Source organism: Phasianus colchicus, chromosome 4, assembly GCF_987193195.1.
Source record: "Phasianus colchicus chromosome 4, bPhaCol1.hap1.1, whole genome shotgun sequence".
Classification (NCBI taxonomy): domain Eukaryota; kingdom Metazoa; phylum Chordata; class Aves; order Galliformes; family Phasianidae; genus Phasianus; species Phasianus colchicus.
In genome coordinates, this window is record NC_143439.1 from 15746776 (window position 1) to 15765911 (window position 19136).

The following is a 19136-nucleotide window of genomic DNA, read 5'->3' on the forward strand; positions in this document are numbered from 1 at the left end:
ATTCTCTCAGAAAAACTGCTTGGCTTACTGTCCCTGTATTGTGCTTCGGACGATGAGTGTTACATTATATACCCAAAGCCTGACACAGAAACAGCTGTAGTTCAGTGGAGGGCCTTTTCAGATCCTCACAGGAGGTGAAGTTGCTTAGAAAGTTCAGGAAAAAAGTCAGTAGAACTTTGCTTGTAAGTTTTAGGAATTTTGTTCAGAATTGTGGACAAACACAGTGAAATATATTTCTGTGGTCAGTCTAAAACCTGATCAATATAGCATGATGGTGGCTGACTGGTTTGGGTATGACTTTTTCATCTTCATTGACCTTCATATGCACAGATGTTAACCTGTTCCTGATTTTTTTTTTTTTTTTAAAGTATTAATATTTTAATGACCTGCAGTGGGTGATGAAGACCATTTCTGTATCAGTGTTTTTGTCTCTTTGCTCCATAAGTGAATGCCAAGTACATTTTCCCTCTTAAAAAACATGCTTTAAAGTAGTATACCATGGGTTTCCTGGTGACCAGCTTGCAGTGGGTGTTGTGAGCATTTTTGTCTCGGCATATTGTTACTGAATTTGATCTGTTGGCAATCAACATAAAATTTGAAGTCATTCCAGTATTGAGAAGACAGAGCAGAAAATTAATAACAATTTAGAAAGTGCATTTTGCCCACCTTCTTTGTGCTCAAACACCTCTCCTCTTCCTCATCTCAGCCCCCCTGTTCCTCCTGTATGGTAACTGCACACCTCCACCTCTTCAGGAAGGTAATGAATGGGGCGGGAGGCTGGGATTGTGTGGTGCCTTCCTTCTGCTTCTTGTTTTCCTTTGCTGCGTCATAATTCTTCCACAGGCCATAAGCTTTCAAGGAATGAGTCCTCTGTGAGCCCCAGCCCTTCCTGTAGTGACTGCTGCACTCTTAAATACTCGGGCAGAAGTGCCACTGGCTGCCCTGGCTGGGCCGGGTGTGCTGTGAGTTGCTGCACTGGCTCCACTGAGTGGCAGGAGGTGGTTCATGGCTTTCCACACAGGTCACTGCTGCAGCACCCAGCTCCCCAATCCTGGTAGGGGTGCCCAGTAGCATAGTCTGCCTCTCTGGTCTTGAAGTTTGAGCACTCCAGATCTTTATGTTTTTCCACCTCACGATTTGTGTTTGTGATATGGTAAATAATAGTGGAGTTAGTGGTTACTTTGTATTTTCCTTAGCAATTTAGTTACTTGTCAGCAGTAAGTATTGTTGCCACTGAAGTGGCTGCTAAGGCTGAGTCATGAGGGAGGCTGAGATTTTTTACTTTGAATGACCAGTTAAAAAGCTGTTATTGCTTTAACATTTCAAATAACTGCTTTTTTTTCCAATAAATAATCACTTTCCTTTGATGACTTCTTCAATTGATTCCGATCCGTGTATCCCTTACAGCATCAAACATTAAAAAATAAAACATCTGTTTATTATTTGTGGAGTGTATTTTCCTTTATTTCAATATTGGGTATGGAAGTCATAATTCCTGTTGCTATATTTTATCAACCAAGTAGAATGTAGCCACTGACCGTATGAACATAAACATAAGTTTTGTAAGCTAAGAAACTGCTGCTTTACCTCTGTAAAAACATGGGACTCCGTTGTTTTTCAGCTCTTTTTAATGTTGTTGGGTTTTTTTCTTTGTATTTAAAAATCCATCAGTCTTAAATTGTCAAATAAAAAAATCTTAGTTGCTTTTAAAATTCTTGCTGTCACTTCCATTTGGGTTAAGAAATACAGTTGTCTTTATCTCATGTACCTTACGGGTCTTTTGTTTTTTTGGAATAATTTCTCTTACATGAATTTATTAATAACAATATGCATAGCCCGTTCTGCTATGTAAAACTTCATAGTTAAATCTTTCAATGCATCTTCAAAGACAAAAAGCTCCACCAAATACTCACTGTTAGATCCAGGGAAATAAGGGTTATAATAGGAAATGCCATTATAATTTGATTTCCTCTCCCCTCCAAACTGAAACCTATCCAATTCACAGCAGGGGATACTTTCTGTAAATGCTGATGATGACCATCTTTACTGTGGTATAAATGGAAAAGTAATTCCAGTGACACTGAAAATGCAGAAAAGCTCTTTTGCCTTACCCTCTTTAAAATCATTTTTCATAATTATTGCACCTGTAACTGAGCATCTGAATGTTATGCATGAATTCTCTCATCTATCTGATCAGTGGGTTCAGCTGTCAAAGAGGTGTAAGAACTACCTGGAGAGAAGGATTATTTCTGAAAGATAGTAAGCATGGACTGTAATAATCCAATTCTGTGCAACTGTGTAGAAGATGCAGGCTACTGTTGCAGGTATCAGTTGAAAGGTGCAGATCCCATCCCCCTTTACTGGCAAAAGGTTTTCTGTGGGCTTTTATTAATTCTCTTGGTGTTATGTGGGAGGGTTATTGATTTCCTCTGAATGAAGAAGTGTTTAAGTAGTAATCTTTTCTCCTTTCATTTGAATAGTAAAAACACAGATAATCATTGTTGGAGGTCCAAAGCACAGTATTGTTATTCAGCAATTGATCACAGATTGGTAAACCAGGCAGTTGTTGCTGGAAAGCAGAGCGTAGCATGAACTGGTTGTTTAAAACAATAATCCATTTACATAAGCAGCTTGCAGTCATTTGACAGTTAAGGTAAATAATATTGGTGGTTGTTGTTGCTTTTTGTCATTTGCTGCGAGCTAAGAGTTCTGTCAGAAGAATGTTCTTGAAAGGACCACAATACTGTAAGAGTTTGTGATTTTCCATGGGAAATTGCCATATATGGTGTATTGTTGAAAAGTCTCTCCAATGTAGAGATGTTAAGCACACAAGATAGAAATACAGAGCTTGCGTAAGCCTTGCTGTGCTCTCACTGTGGAGTTTGGGATGTCGTTTATGTTCTTTTAATCTCCTCTTGAGGCATAACAGCATTGGTTTGGGTTGAAGCAGCCTGCTAACACATAAAACAAGTAATTGATCTGGCTTTCTTCAGTAAAATATGTTCCACACTTTGCCTTTTTTGGAAGGGAGTATGTGAGTATTTATAAGTACTTTTACTGAGCCATTACTGAGAACGGAGGAAATTACATGAAATTAAAAAAGTCTCATTCCTCTCCCATGTGAATGGCATGGCTCTGATTTTTAATTCAGATTAAAATGTTCATTTGCCATCACAGCATGGAAGTGGTATTCACTCATCAGCCGGTACCCTCTGGTCTCATGCATAGTTCTGCTTTTAGAAATGGTGCGTGCAGGTTTAGCCGTATGGAGCCAATACTTAACGAAGGTAATAAACCTGTGCCTCATGGGACAAAGTGACAATCCGTCCCGAGAGAAATATCTTAGTGATGCCAGCAGTCCTGAGACATTTCTAAACTTCATCTTCTTTAGATGGTAAACATTTATCAATCACTTTCATGCTTGAGATCAATACACTTTCTTAGGTAACAGTGGGTGAGAAGTGTTTTCTACTGAGATAAAACTGAAAAGACTGAAAGAAGAAAGTAGGAACAAATTCTTGACTGTCTTTTATGTCAGTTACATCACTTTAGTTCTTGGTTCTCTTTGGCACTGTGTGGAGAATGTATATGGGCATCTAATAGTTTGTGGACTAGGAGCAAGTTTTTGCAGTAAATGATGGAACTCAGAACTTGATTATTCATTCTTATTGAACACACACGCACACATGGATAGCTAACTGTATTCCTTTAAGAGAAGGATATGTGTGTTTCTTTATTTTTATTGACTCTAAGTTTGATATCCTGGAGCTGTCAGAAGAAAAAAAAAATATTTTGTCAAGTGCAGTTGCTCAAAATCTCTCTAAAAATGGAAATGAGACCTTGTCCTAATGTTCTTCATCTCGTGTCTTTCAAGCCAAACAATAATGAGCTGAGGGACTTACAAAACAAAACGCAAGGCAATAAGAGCAGGTCAAGTGCTATTCTACATAGTATTTTATTATGCAGTATAATTTGAATTTGCAACTGTATTAATGAAAAAGCTAAAAAAAGTTTTATGTTTCTCTATAACAAGTTTGAAAAGAATATTTCATAGAAACGTGCTCTTGTAATGTCTACTTCAGCAAAACCAGAAACGTTCAATTCAGTCTGTGTACTTAAGACAATTGTGCTTTTTAGGTTTTTTTTACCTATTTTGTAGAGCACAAAAATGATTGAAAAACATACTTGCAGTGCCATCTGTACAACTTTTCTTTCTTCTAGCAAATTGTTATTCTGCCTGTCATTCAGCTACATTTTAGTCTGTGGAAATTGACGTAACTCTGCAAACTACCAAGTTTAAGGAACACTGCTGTTTAGTTTTTTCAGTTTGTTTATTGTAAATTGATAAAATATGAGTGACATTGAATTTTGTATTTCACATACAGTCTTTTTGATAGATTTAACATCTAAGAACCTGAGTCACTCTCACCTTTAAGTTGTTCACACCTTTAAAGGGAAAGGAAATATTGGAAGCAGTATTAACAAAGGAATACTTGCATATATAAACTTTTACTGTCATAAATTACCACACTGGGTAGATCTTGTGGCTGTGTTCTGCTTTAATGTGCTCCCTGTTCGTAATTTTACATACTTACTATTGTGCTAGTAGTGCCTTTCATTCTGTTACTTAATAGTCTCTGTTCATTGAATTCTGTTTAGTTTGGTGAAAAGGCCAAGAGTCCCACAATCTCTGCTCTGAAAAGTCATTACTGATGGGTGTAGTTTTTCTTAGTCAATGTCAATTTGCAGTTCTTCCATAGTGATACTGCATTTTCTGGCAAAATGAAGGTAGCCTTATGGGACTGCTTTGGCAGTGTCTTTTGGAAAGCTGTTCCATTTATGGTACATGATTACATTTTTACAAATTGAATGGAATAAATATTTATCTCTGCAATGAAAGTTTTACAGACATACATTAGATGTGAAATAAATGGAACACTTTGAGTATAAAGCGTGTAAATACTGATGGATTTTCTTTCAAAGAAAAGATTTGTGTATTCTACCCCATCAGATGTGGTCCAAAAACATTCCTTTTAAGTGCTAAGGTGAATATATCTTCACTAAGTGTACGCAGTTGGTTTGAACGCCGTCGTGGAGCAGAAGATCAGATGCCCACACTTTGTCTTTACTGTGGAATTCATAATTTCCCTGACAGAACAAAAAGAATGCAAACAATTTTTTGTTTAAGCAGTGCTTCAGATTAGTACAGGAGCAACTTAGGTTTTCTCTTGTATTTGTGTGTGATGATCTTAAATACATGGTACTACAGCGTTCTTCAACAAAGAAGCTAGTAGTTCTGATGACAATTATTTATTGCATTAGTGCTGCCTGAATGCTCCGTTTTTGGTTGCTAGCTGTCAAGTCCTAGGACTCTCGCTTCGGCTCCTCTGCTTGCTTTTAAATGCTGCTGGAACTTTCAACTATCCGATCTTTGAGTTGTTCTTGTTGTGGTGACGATTCACTAGATCAAAATTTTACTGTGCTATGCATCTAAAATTGCAGAGATTAGGGAGAGCGCTGCTCATACTGGAAAAATAGAAGTCCTTCAAAGGAGCAATAACAATTTTTTTTCACTGATTTCTCTTGTCTTTCTTGCATTCTCCATTGTTGAATTTGTTTGAAGGGGATAAGGCAGAAGTTGTTATAAATTGTTAATACCTCTACAATATTTTCCCTTGCTTGAAATGGAAATTGTACTTTGATTTTTGTACCTTATAGTTGAGCATGGATTTTAAATTTGTAAGCTTTAATTGAGTTCTATTTGCTTTATATCTGTGCCTTTAATTTTTCAATCCCTTTCCATCTGCAGTTCAAGACTTTCTGTGGGATCCTGTTTTTCAACTATATTTTTGTAATGGGAAAAGAGCTTGATTTTAATAAATGCACGATGTCATTAGGCAGGAAGAACTGGTAGATAAACATATGAAGAGGGCTAATAAGCCTCAGAATGGGGCAAGGTGTGGGAAAGAAGGGAGAGCACTAAATTGTGGTGTGCCTTAGGATGCTGTAGGCATGAAATAAAGTAGCTGTGATTCTGAAGATCAATGACATTTCACAAGATGATCAGTCAAACTAACTGCTCACCACTGCAATGTGACAGTGGCCAAAGTATCACATACTGTCTATGCAGTCCTTTTCTTCCTTTCTGCTAACTCAAGAGCTCATTTAGAGCATCTAGGATTCAAAAATTATCTACCTGGGGAGTGGATGATTTTCTGCCAGTTTACTGAACTAAGCTGAGTTATTGAAGTTCATGGGAAATGCCAGCACTACTTCAAAGAGAAAGGGGGATGGGATGGTGAGGTTCTCCTTCAGCTGATGCTTGAAAACTCTTCTGCAAATAATGATATGGAACTTGTCAAGTGCATATCGGAAGAATGAATCAATAGGATGGACTGAAACCTGGATGGAGGGAAAAGGCTTTGCTGGTTATTTTTGTAAAGCAGTACAAGCATGGCAGTAAGGACTTCAGAGCATTCAAGTAATAGACTGCTGTTTCTAAGTATAATAAATGTTGCAAGTAGATGTCATCTACTTAAATGCAGTTAAGTCATTTCTAATTGGATGCCATATTCAGTTTTAAAACAACATTATTTGGCTTTGTACTGTGCTGTAATAGCCTCTAATTTATGCTTTTATCTCTTTTATCTCCAGGAGATGCTCTAGTTGCTGTAAATGATGTTGATGTGAATTCTGAAAACATAGAAAGAGTTTTGTCTTGCATTCCAGGTCCTATGCAGGTACAGTTAAACATTTATTCCTAATGTCCTTTGTTTAAAAAAAAAAAAAAAAGCATAGTCTTTTTCTTCCTTCAGAAAAGTAATTTAGGTGATCTTTTTCTCAGATGAGGAAGTTCTAGTTTTTGACTTAATTGAGTGAGATGTGTAGTCTGACAGTAGAATGTATGAAGCAAGCTACTGATGTATAGCTTGCATAGAACAGTCAGCTTTGGAGTGGCAGTGAATGGATACAGTGCTATTTTGTTCTCCCTTGGAAATAAGTATGGTAGAGCCAAAGAATGAGGTATAAAAGAATGTATGCTTGGCATTTTAAATTTGATTACATTGTTCTTAAAATAATAATTGCTGTATAAATACTGAGATAAAATAATTCATCAGTATAAAAGAATCACAAATACTGATTTAACATGTAGTGCTATTAAAGATTTTTAAGAGGATTTAAATGGAGATATTGATAGTTTTTGTATTTAAATAGAAAAATAGTGTTTAAAAGCTTTTAGCTTAAATGTTTTTAAGGTCTTTCAATACTGAATAGTGATTAAAATGGATATTAAACAAACAAAATAGATAAATAATGTATTTTCTTACAGAATGCAACTACAGTCGTCTTCTAACTGAGCAATAATTTTGGAACTATAATAAACAATTAAATAATAAAGAATTACATCAGTGAGTGCAAATTACCTACAATGTTAGTACCACAAAATTGTTTTCCACATCCTGGTAGACAGAAAGACAAGGTAAAAGTTGTAACTTGGTACAAGACTGATGAGGTTAAAATGAGAGTGTATCTTACACTATGCCTGTAGTCCCGGGTAGTTCTATTCCAGGTAGAATATGAGAGGTAAAAATAAAAATGTTTTACTGTCCTGATATAAAAAGAAGTAGAAGTTTTTTGTTTTGTCAGACATGCTTCTGTTCACAACTTGGTGTAAGTGCCTGTAGAACTGCATCTGCACTTGCAATAAGATTGAGTGCTACAATGTCAGTTTAGGAAGCTTTCCAAGATACTCAACAGTATGAAGCTTGCCTAAGCTACCAGAGTTGTGGTCAGGTATTGGCAGAGGTCCATTGCAGAAAAACCTTGTCTTGCCTGTCTTGGACCAAATAAGGAGTTGATGTAACTATTATTAAATATAGAATGATTAGAAAAGCAGAGATGATATAGTTTCCTTAATTGTATCTTTGCTAGATTAGAGTATACTTATATATTTGTTGCTTAAATGCAGTGCAACCCTTTGCATAGTAGTGATTTTTAACGCAACATTAACATTTATGCTGTCAGTAAATTTGTCCAGTAGACAGTGATTACTTCAACCATAGAACTATTTGTCATGTTGGCTTTCCAAAACCTTTTATTAAAGTGCAATTATTCCTTTTTTACTGTGTAATTTTAGTCAAGCCAAAAGAGTGATTGCTGAAATAGACAAGCGGAGAACTTAAATACATAGTTCTATTTTTTTTGCAGTGTAGAACACTGTGTTCATGCTGCTGAAGAAGCAGAGGGTTGTTGTTTCTAGGATGTAGTAATTAAGATAGCTGTTACACAAGCAAAACTGTTAATATCTTCTCATTCATCATACATTGTGCAAAATGATTTCTCATTCATTGTACATTGCATACATTTTAAAAAGATGCAATTGAAAGCACTCTTAACATCATTATGAGTTAATTAAATAAAAAGCTGAGTCACTGCTCTTCTGGGTTCTCTCTAAAAATTACTGCAAGTAGTATAAAAAATGACTTACCCAACTGCTCTCAGATGCAACGGTTGGCTTAACATCTCTCATTATTGTGTTACCTTTCCCAAATTTTGTTTGTATTATCTGAGATTTGTCAAACTCGCTTTTGGGTACGTAGGGGCAAGAACAATCTGTAAGAGCAGAGTGCTATTCCCTATTTCCCCTGCTCCCACGTCAGAACTGTTCCTGTTTGAGTTCTTGCGTGTCCCTTAGTCAGATGAAGTCTCCGTTCCAGTTAACTCATTTCAAAGTTTTCAGCACTCACTGAATGTGACTGGCCAAAGCATACCCTTCAATCAATGATTGAGACAATATAATAAAAGTTATCTTCTGTGATCTGTGCAATTTTACATTTCTGAAATCAAAATAGATGCTACTTAATTTGATGCTGATCACTGCTTATGTGTTCTCTTTCTTCTGTAGCTTTATTCATTAACATTCATAGAACTTGATATTACTTCTCATTTTTTAAATGTATTAAAAAAAAAAAATCAGAACCTGTATTCAGGCAGACTTGAATAAGCTTAGTGATTTATTTTAATCTAGCTCAGTTCTGTGCATTCGATGAAATTACTAAATACACATAGATGACAATTTATCTGACATAGCACAACAACAAAACAAAACAAAACAACCCCCCCTTGTATCATTCTGTGATCTCTTCTAAGCAGGTAACTTGTAAATGTCCAAAAGGTAATGTACCTTCATTTTTGGTGAGCTTTATAGACAAACTTCCTACAGAAGTTGGTAAACTTTAGAGAAGCTAAATATTGCTCACAATAATGTGGTTATTTTGGTGATTTAAAGATCCAAAAAGGCAATTCTTCAACTTTGTTATTATTGCTCTTTAATATGCAAGAATTAAAATGACATTATGTGCTGTCTGTGACAGGTAGCAGTGATGCTTGTCTCTGCAGCCGCTTATTCTTCGAGGATAAGCTTGGAAGCAGCAGATCCTCTGATATGTTTAACATCACAAGACTGAGGAGAGACTGAATAGGAAGGAGATATGCATAGAAGAATATACTTTTCTTTAACCATATACTTAGAAGTTGCAGTACTTTCTAAACTTTCTAAAAATATTCAGCCTGAGGCAGATAGTCAGAATCAAAAATCTCAGCCTGAATTTTTGAATTATGGTTTGGCAAATCATAAGCACATGGAAAATACAGTCTTAAACAGGAAATGGCAGGCAATCTTGAAAGGCAGGCAATGCCACCAGTTCTGCCTGTAATAAAATCCATATTCTCAAGTGTACGGCTTTCTTACAGATAAACATAAAGCATGCCTTTCTGGAATAGACTATAAGTGTAACAAGAATATTTTTCAATGTATTGACACTGAAAAATATTTAGATAAAAAGTATTAACAGAAAAGTCAAGTATAGAAGGATTCTTGCATCATATTTTTCTGGGTTCCAGCAGTTCTAATAACAACTTAGGGACTTGCTGGATCACATATTAGTTTCTAGCTTATTTTAATTTACTTCTTAAAATTCCTTTGACTTCCACAGCATCCTATAGCAGTGATTTTAATTAACTGATTTTTATATTCTGTTCCTTTCTGCTGGCTTTCAAGCTGCTTCCTAGTAAATGCTTTTAATGCCTACAGGTTCCAGTGCCAGGAATAACAGCTGTCTGTATCTTCTAATTCTTCTTATCATTCTGTGATTTTGGAGAGCTCTGTCATGTTTAACTTCTGTCTCTTCTTTCCTAAGCTAAAAAATCCCCATCTATGTACCTCATTATTGTCACCTTCATCAGTACCTTCTTGCAGTTAGACAATTTTTTTTTTGAGAACTCTTACAAGTATTGAGAATATATACATGTTGTATATTTATGGAGTGGAATATCAATATTTTCTGTGCTTTTTCCAATTCTCCATTTTGAATTTTTTTTTTTTTCCTGTATTCTGCTGCATATTGACTTGATTTTCTTAAGAGAACTGGAGGCAGAGCTGTGAAAGATTTCATACTCAGTACTCACAGGAGAGTTCTTCATTTGTCACCTATTTAATCAGATCTTGGTGCATTGTTGAGGACAGAGCTTTCTTGTAGAAATGTAGTCCCTTGGTCACATTCTGTTACAGCAATTTCTAGCCTCCATGATCTTTTTCACAGCGATTTTTAAAAGGCTAAATGTATAGTAGAACTTGGATGAGAGTTGCTATATAGAATCTAGTAAACTTGGAAGGGAACAGGAAGCCAAATTATGGTGAGAGACGTTTCTCAAAATGTAGTGACGCCTCGTCTGAGTGGCGTAGCATTGCGTGCAGCCATGTGGGAGGCTGCAGGAAGAAGGAGAGTTACAGTTTTGTTTGGCCCAATTCATTTGAGCTCTTGCTTGAAGACCAGATGGCTATGTCTCTAAGACAAGACAGAGATTTTTTTAGTTTGAGAGGCCAAAAGATAGACTGCAGCAAGAATTACATCTGTGCATCATTAGTGTAGGAACTGTAGCCTAAGTGTTGTAAGTTTCCACAGACAAGATGTAGTAGAAGTTAGTAGAAGGAACTCTTGAATCTTGAGGAAATCTGCAAGAAGTTAAGCAGGGTATGAAGAAAATCCTCTGAAATACATGCAGATGGATTGACGTAGAAAGAGAACTGAGTCACAGAATGCTGCAGAGGGAAACACTACAACTGTGAACGATCGAGTTACTGGGTCATAAAAAGCTGCTGCTGCTTAGCTGGATGCCAGTACTCCTTGAGTCCTTTTAATACATAGTGCATTGCATTGAAACTGAAATGATGAGGAAAGAGCGCGGGATGAGTTGCCATCAGAAAAAAAAAATGGGTGGCACATGACAGGAGAGCATGATGGAGTGCAGTGCCTTTCCAAAGAATGGGAAGAGAAATGAGGGGAATAAAAAGCTGACAGCAGCCAAAATAGGCGAGGAAAAGATTAACGAGTAGTGCTGGGAGGGAATAGAGTGGGATGGGGAGAAGGCAGCACATGACACAAGCGGTGTAGCTAGAAGAGAGGATGATGGCATGTCTCTCGGATCTAGTTGGACAGGCAGTGAGTATTTTAAAGCATTGCAGTTTCTTGCTGGCACTCCTCTCAAGGCTTGTGTATGCACATACAGGCAATTATGAAAATATAAAAGTATCTATATTTAAATGTATAAGCTGCCTCTATTTAGGCTTTTTGGATGTATTGCAACTGGAAAAAAAAAACAACTTTAATTGCACTAATCATTACGCTAAGTCGTCACTAACAGAAGTGGGGATTTGGTGTTCTGCATTGTTTCAGATCTGCCAAGTCAGCAAACATTTTAAGGTTATTTTAATGCAGAGAAACAATCTTATATGAAATGAAGAACTGAGAGTGTGCCTACTTAGTTTTGCTGTCCAGTGAAAATTTATTTTCCTGTTCAATTGTACCTGCCAGCATGCTCAAAACAGCAATGAAATATCCATGAAGGAGCCTTGTGGATATATATGTACAGAAGTGCCACTATTTAGAGTCAAATGTAGTGTATGTTTAAAAATGGTGGTAATACGTTTTGTGTTCAAACTAACTTAGAACAGTAAGTATATTTTTTCCATTCTCAGGAAATTCTCAAAACCATAAAAATTGAGAATGAAAACACACCAAACCACATGCTTATTTATATGGCTCACGGAGCATATAATAACAGGCTTTGTTGTTAATAATAAATGGTTACGTAACACTGAGTATATAATTGTTTTTCCTTAAACAGCAGCAATTCTTGAATGCTTTCATCTTCTACAGATGCTTACAAAAATTTAGCATTGTGCCACGTAAAAGTTTACCCTTTAATAAAGCTATGAAAATGTCTCTTAAATGTCTCAAACTACGTCCCTCTTATCTGATGTTAGAACGTAATTGTAAATGCATCATCATTTTCACAATAATTAATTGTTTTAACAGGTAAAACTCACATTTGAGACATCGGTATTTGAACCTGAAGGAGCCTCTCAGCAAAGGTATAAGCAGGAACAGTCAAGTATGAACAACCTGGTTCGGCTTTTGTGGGGGGAAGACAGCATGGGCCTTCAACAGGCTGTACAGAGCATTCCTCATATTGTTATGTTCCTCTCACTGAAACTGGACTCTGAAACATCTAAGGATGAGGTATGTGGCTAACTAGGAAAAGTGAAGAGGAAGGGTGAAAACTGACGGCAATGAATGCTATGCCTTTTGATACTAAAAGAAATGAAATCTGCTGATTAATTGGAGTAATGAGTAGTCTGCCAAATGTCTGTTTTGACAGAAATAAAGCCTGAAATTTCGGGGGGGAGGGGAAATGCCAGCATCACTGCAGACAAACTCGAATTGGGCTTAAAATCACTTCAACACCACTGTTTGTCTTGATAAAGAGAACAGTCCAGATGTAAACAGAGAAAGTAGAGGCAAATTCAGAATTTCATTATTGTCTCTCAAATGCTCACTGTGACATTTTCAATACAGACTCAAACTGGATGTATGAAATCTGCCTAATCAAAAAAGCCTTTTCCTCAGCAGGAGCTGTTGGCAGTCCCCATACATAATCTTTCTAAACAGTCCCCTCCTGTTTAGAAATGCTAATCTGCCTTTCCTCAGAAGAGTCTTGCATGTCTGCTGTTTGCAATTGACTGTTGATTCTTGCTTGGGCAATGTTTTTTCAGCTACCAAAGTACTCTTTCTTTGTCCCATAAAATTTCACATCTCTTTCCTTTTGTGTTCCTCAGAAAAATTTTGCCAGTGTACGTATAGCCTTTTTTAAGTTTGTGTAGATGTTCCTGATGTAGCCATAGCTACAAATGTTCTGTTCCACATGCTCGGCAGATACAGAACAGTGGAGGGCTGAGCTTGGCCTCTTGCCTGATCAGAAAATGACTGGTGGCCAACGTGCACTCTTCAGGAGCAGACATTTGGGAAAAGACCCTTGTCCCCTTATGTAATTCTCCTCACGTTTAGCACAGGGCCCTGTGACCTTTATGATCTGTGCTATGGATGAAGCAGTTTTTTCTAGTCTCCAAGGTCTCGTATAGCAGGACAGCAACAGTATGCAGAGCAGAAAATAAGACAGTTTTGTTTCCCTCCTGGAATGAATGCTAAGATCCAGGCAGTGCTCCATCGCTTCTCTGGAATGTCTTTATCTTTTTAATACTTTTTTCAATTAATATGTGTCTGTATTTCTCTGATAATCTACAACAGAGAAAAAAGTGTTGCAATTATACTGAATGGAATTTTGTTTTCTAGAGACATGACTAGGGAGGAGAACCGTAGAAAATTGCATATAATGATACCATTAAAAATACAGTATGCAGAGTGAAATGCATGAAAGCTAGAAAATGACAGATTTGTGACTACTTGTGCAACTTTAATTGAGCCAATTAGTATGTATGCAGCATGACATTGCCCTTTCTTTTGAAAGATGCTAGGCTTGCACAGAGCCCAAGATGGGCAGGTGGGTGTGTATAGTTAAGACTTACTAGGCAACCATAAATTCAGTACTTTGTAAGTCTGCAGAACTTGGCTTTGCAATATAAATCACTTTTTTTTCACTCTAATACTTGTAAGGTACCACATGCTTCATTATGTATTGAGACTACATGCTAACACTGTCAGCTTTGGTTTGCAGTTCTTTCTGATCTCATTTAAGAGACTACAGATTTTCATAGCAGATATTTTCATCAGAAATTAGTTTATATCAATGTCACTTACAAATTTTTAGTAGCCTTCCATGTTTTTATCTCCACCATGAGACTGCTTCCATTAAAACATACAGTACCATAGTATTTATCTTCTCTGTTATTTACCTCTAATAAAAATAAAAAAACTAACAAATAATTTTAAGATGCTTTATAAAAATTGACTTAGATGTTACAAATACCTCATCTACCTTAAGCTCTTGGTTTGTCCTACGTTACATGTACAGGACATTCATTGGGCAACTGCTATAGACTTAGACCAGTGTTTTCTTACATAAATTTTATGAAATATTATAAAAAGAAGCAAAGAAACAAAGCAATTCCAGGTCTCTGGTGGGTAAATAGATATGCAAATGCCTAATGGCAGTTCCTGCACTTCAGAGTAAATGAGCGGTGTTTTCTTGCCCCATTATTTCTCTACTTTCTCCCAAGAAATGGGATTAAGCCTGAATGTTGAGTGGAGGTAAAAGAAGGATTGTAATGCACTTGTCCTCCTTTCACACCATGGAAGAATTGTTTCCTGATAAGTCTTGGCAGTTATGCAGCCCTAAATAGGCTCTGATGTTGAGATATGCTTTGCTGGTATAACCAAGCCCTTTTTGTAACACATATTAAAAAAAGAATGTTAACTTTTTCAGGGAATTTCTTTCCTTTTCACGTAAACAGTACGTGACATTTGTGATGTAGAGGTACTATTCCAAATTTAGTTTACGTTAGTTCAAATTATCATTGAATTATTATACATTCATGCCATCTTGCACAATGGAAAAATATAATGATCCTTCACTAAGCTTCTCTACCCGTATCCTAAAAGCAGGTATGCAGATCACATCTTTATAAACAATGGCAACTTGAGCTAGTTACTAATTCTTCCACTTGTGAGCTTTTGGCACCCAAAAATAGATTTAATGATCTCTAAGACTTGTAAGCTTTATCTAAAAGTCTACAGGAAAGCAGCCTTAGACAGTATTTGTGAGTGTGTGTGTGTCACGAGTCCCAGATGATGATGGTTTGATCTCACCTTTTACGGTTTTAACTCCAACTATGCTGATTATAGTATACAGTATTTATACCAACATATGTTATTTGCATCACCAAACATTATATTATCTTTATGCATTTGAATGATTTTTTTAATGATGCCGTATGAAGTTCATATTCCTTCCACACGATAGTTTTACTGTTATAAACTGTTATGTAAACATGAAAAGTAGGTATTAAGGTAAGGTATTAAGATATCTTAGTTCATGCAGATGCTTGTATTTCCTGGGGCATTTCACTCAGTTTTTATAATTTCTAAATGAATCTTTAGGAGTGCACAGTGTTCTTTTAACCTACTGTTTCTTTTTTTTTTTTCTTTTTTAACGTAAGGAGTAACTTAAGGCATCTATTGTCAGTGCACTGTGAAGGCTGTAAATTTCCTGCTGGTCTGCATTGTTCTGACACAATTCCATTTCATTTGTTGTCGAGGTTGCAGTGAATGGAGGGGAAAAAAAGTCTGTTAAGATTTAGCTTGAGACATAAATAAAATAGTAATTTAAAAAGGAGAAACTATTAAGTAAAAGGCTAAACTTCAGTCTAGATGCTGTGCCTGGGTTTCGGGTGTTCAGTTTGGTGTAGGATTTACAGTTTTCTTCTAAATGAGCTGCTTCTAATTTAGTAATTCCATTGTCTTTGCCCTGTGAACTTTAGGATAAAGTGATACTTTTCATTTTGCTCCGAGGACAGCTGATCCTGTATGCTGATATGCACTGAACCTTGCTAGTTCATTAATATAAATATGATTCAGCTATGGCCTTTTGTTACAGTTGTCTTTTCTTTTCCTGGGAAAATGTTCAGATAATTCTCAAATGAATTTTGCGTGAAAGACCCCATTCATAGTGAGGAGAGAAAAAGAGAGAATGTTTTCTTTTTAGCCCTTTGTAGTGCTGTAATTAGAAAGTGGTGTTGGTTGTTTTTTTTTTTCCTGTTGAGGGATTGATTTAAGAAAAAAATCCATGTTACTAATGACTATTTGAAAGTAAAGCTAATTAAATTGGATAAGAATGAAGAGTTTGCCAGGTCTGTCTACAATGAAACATTAATTTAATCGTGATGAAGGAAAATTTTCTAACGGGTATTGGCACCGAACAATAAAATAGCAAAGTTAATCACATCAGGGTTTCTTTTGTTTGTGTAGAAAAATAATTTAGTGTTCTCATTGTGTTGGATGGGCTGAACGTTACACATCATGATTTGCCAGAAAGCAAAACTGTGTAGAATCACACGTTTGCTAATTAATGTTCTATTGTTATGGTGCCTGAAGTAATTAATATACAATTTTGGAGCATGCTTACATAATATATATATTTTTAAGAACCAGTAAGAAAAATACCAATAAATGCCATGAGCATTCATCCTCACTGATCGTCAGTTTCAACCCAACCTTTCTAAGAGAGTGCCAATAAATACAGTCAGAGCTTTGGTGATTAAATCGTTACTGGTGTATACATGATTTGAATATATACCTCAGTTTTATGTTTTGCACGTGTAGGGAATAGGTAGGGATACAGGGAGAGATTTGAGTCATCGTGTTCTTACTTGTTGGTTTAAAAGAGCTGTCTGTTCAATGGGCTATGTGGCTCTTAATTCATAGCTTAAATGTTGAAAGAAACAAACAAATGTTAGCAATCTTTTGGAATCAGATTTGTTAACAGTGTACATAAAGCTGTAAAATGCAGTGGGCAAATTGTTTCTCATTTTTTGTTTCTCCGTATGATACTGATTTGCTTTTCCATAAAACAGAAGTTAAGTTGTCAGAAACATTCACTTGTGTTTTAGAACTTTCCAGTGTGTCTGTGCAGATCACTACTTGTTTTGGTACTATGCAAAAGTATATGATAAAAGCTTTCATGTTTAAAAACAAAAATTGATGCCATTAAAAATGTCAGCTTGTTTTTTGGTTTTCTTCTTGTTTCTTTGTTTTTACTTCCCTTATCTAACAGTTAACTTTGTTCACAGCAAGAAATTCTTTATCAGTACCCCATATCAGAAGCATCCCAAAAACTCAAAAATGTGAGGGGAATATTTCTCACCCTGTGTGATATAATGGAAAGTGTTACTGGTGCCCAGATTCTCAGGTAAAAATAGTTGAGATTTTATGTGTTACTTCTTTTATTATTCTATTCGTATATGTACAGAAAAATGCACATGGGTCATGCATCCAGCTCTAGACAAAACAAGAACATGTCTCAAATTGGACTGCTCAGTTTCAACGTACATTGATACGTTGATTTGGGGTAATGTCACAGGTATCACTGATTAGGATTTTTAGTTCAGTGTAACTGATTTTATTTTATTTTATCCCTTCTTAGAGCTCTTAAAACATCTTTAGATAAACTTTAAATTTCAGTTGCTTGGCACTGTACATTGGCATGCTAGAAATTCAAAAACAGCTTCAATCAAGTTAATAAACCAATATGTAAATATGTAATTCAACTAAATTCATGAGCATCTGCAACTTGAAAATTCTTTTTTTATATATGCGACTATATATATATGCAACAATTCTATATATATATATGCAACTTTATTGCACATTTAATTTGCAACGCCATAAATATTTTTGTATCCACAGACCAGAACTCTGGTCAGAAGACTGATATAGATGGTTTTCAGTTTTTTGGAGGTGGGTAGGGATGGTGGAGATGATTATATATTTGACGGCAGACAATTTTATGATGGAATAATTAGGAGTGAGGTAGCAGTTATTTTTTGGTTTCCCACTTCATTCACTGAGAGTTTGTATGTCAGCTCACATTTCCTGGGTGCCTGAGTCACAATTCTCTTCTGCACAGCACTGCCTTCCATGTCACACACAAGATGTGAATAGTTCTGGTGGTTTTGTTTTGTTTTTTTAAAGAGCCAACTGTTAATGGGATTTCAAGCCCAAGAATTTTGGTTCAAGAAGGATGAAGGCGGACATGCTGTACAAATAGTGGAAAATATTGCCAAGAATAGAGAATTTCTTGAAAGGCAGAAAGCCCCTTTCGTTTGTTTAGGTTGAGTTTTCCACTTATGTTTTTCTCCTGAAAAGGAGTACTTAAATTGTTTTTAAATGCTTTTGTTTGCCAGAAAATGAATACTTGCTAATTTACTGTTGTTTACATTTGGTTATTTTCATTTATTCTTTCTTAGACTTGCTAGTGTCGTGTTATTTTGACTGAGAAGTTTTAGCAGTGTTTCTGCTGTGCTTACAAACTTGTAGGTTGCAAAAGCTCATAAAAGTGTGTTACTGATTTAGTGACCACTGCAAATGGAGATCGACTCTTTTAGCAGCAGCTACCAAACACAGGCTTTAGATCTTTTGTGTATGCTAATATTCCAAAGTAATGCTGCATTAATTAGCACAGGACGCATTTACCACTTTTCAATACTTGTGTGTTATTACGGAAATTCTCTCCAATAGAAGCATTTTTTACTTGTCCAGATCTTGTCTTTTAGATGTCTGAAGTCAATCTATTTGTTGATGATCTGTACGCATGTTATCATCAGTAAGACAATACAGAAATGCATGTTAGAATCACCTTTCCTGTTAAGGTTTTCAATCGCCATTTGTGGGCGAGTTCTAAAAATATAAAAGGACCTCTGCTAGTCTCAAAAGACTGTTTTATATTTTCAAAAAATATAACAGCTCTCTGTGAAGTTCTGTCAGAAGAGAAAGTTATGATAACTACTCAAGTTTTATGCATCATTTGAAATGCGTATGTTTGTTTGTTGTTAATTGCATTATCAATTATATTACTTGTTTTGCTTGGAAAGATTGCTTGAAGGATAAAAATTTTCTGGAGACCTATGGAAATAGTTAGGAATTTCATAACTAATGAAATGACAGTGCTATGGTTTATTCAGTTCCATCAGCTTCTGCAGTATGACTGAATCAGTGGAACAACTTAATCATGGAGTCATTTTTTAAAGCTTAAATTAAAGTTACGTATCCTCTGCTTTGCATCAG

At 35.9% G+C, this 19136-nt stretch overlaps 1 protein-coding gene across 2 annotated transcripts in view; it reads left to right on the forward strand.

Annotated features, from left to right (window-relative positions):
- INTU (inturned planar cell polarity protein) overlaps nt 1-19136 on the forward strand; it is a 45879-nt gene that overhangs the window by 9646 nt on the left and 17097 nt on the right. For both annotated transcript variants that reach the window (XM_090138677.1, XM_031607578.2), the window contains exons 3-5: nt 6655-6740; nt 12378-12581; nt 17144-17262. In XM_090138677.1, coding sequence (XP_089994803.1) covers nt 6655-6740; nt 12378-12581; nt 17144-17262 — 409 coding nt within the window. The remainder of the gene's footprint in view (nt 1-6654; nt 6741-12377; nt 12582-17143; nt 17263-19136) is intronic.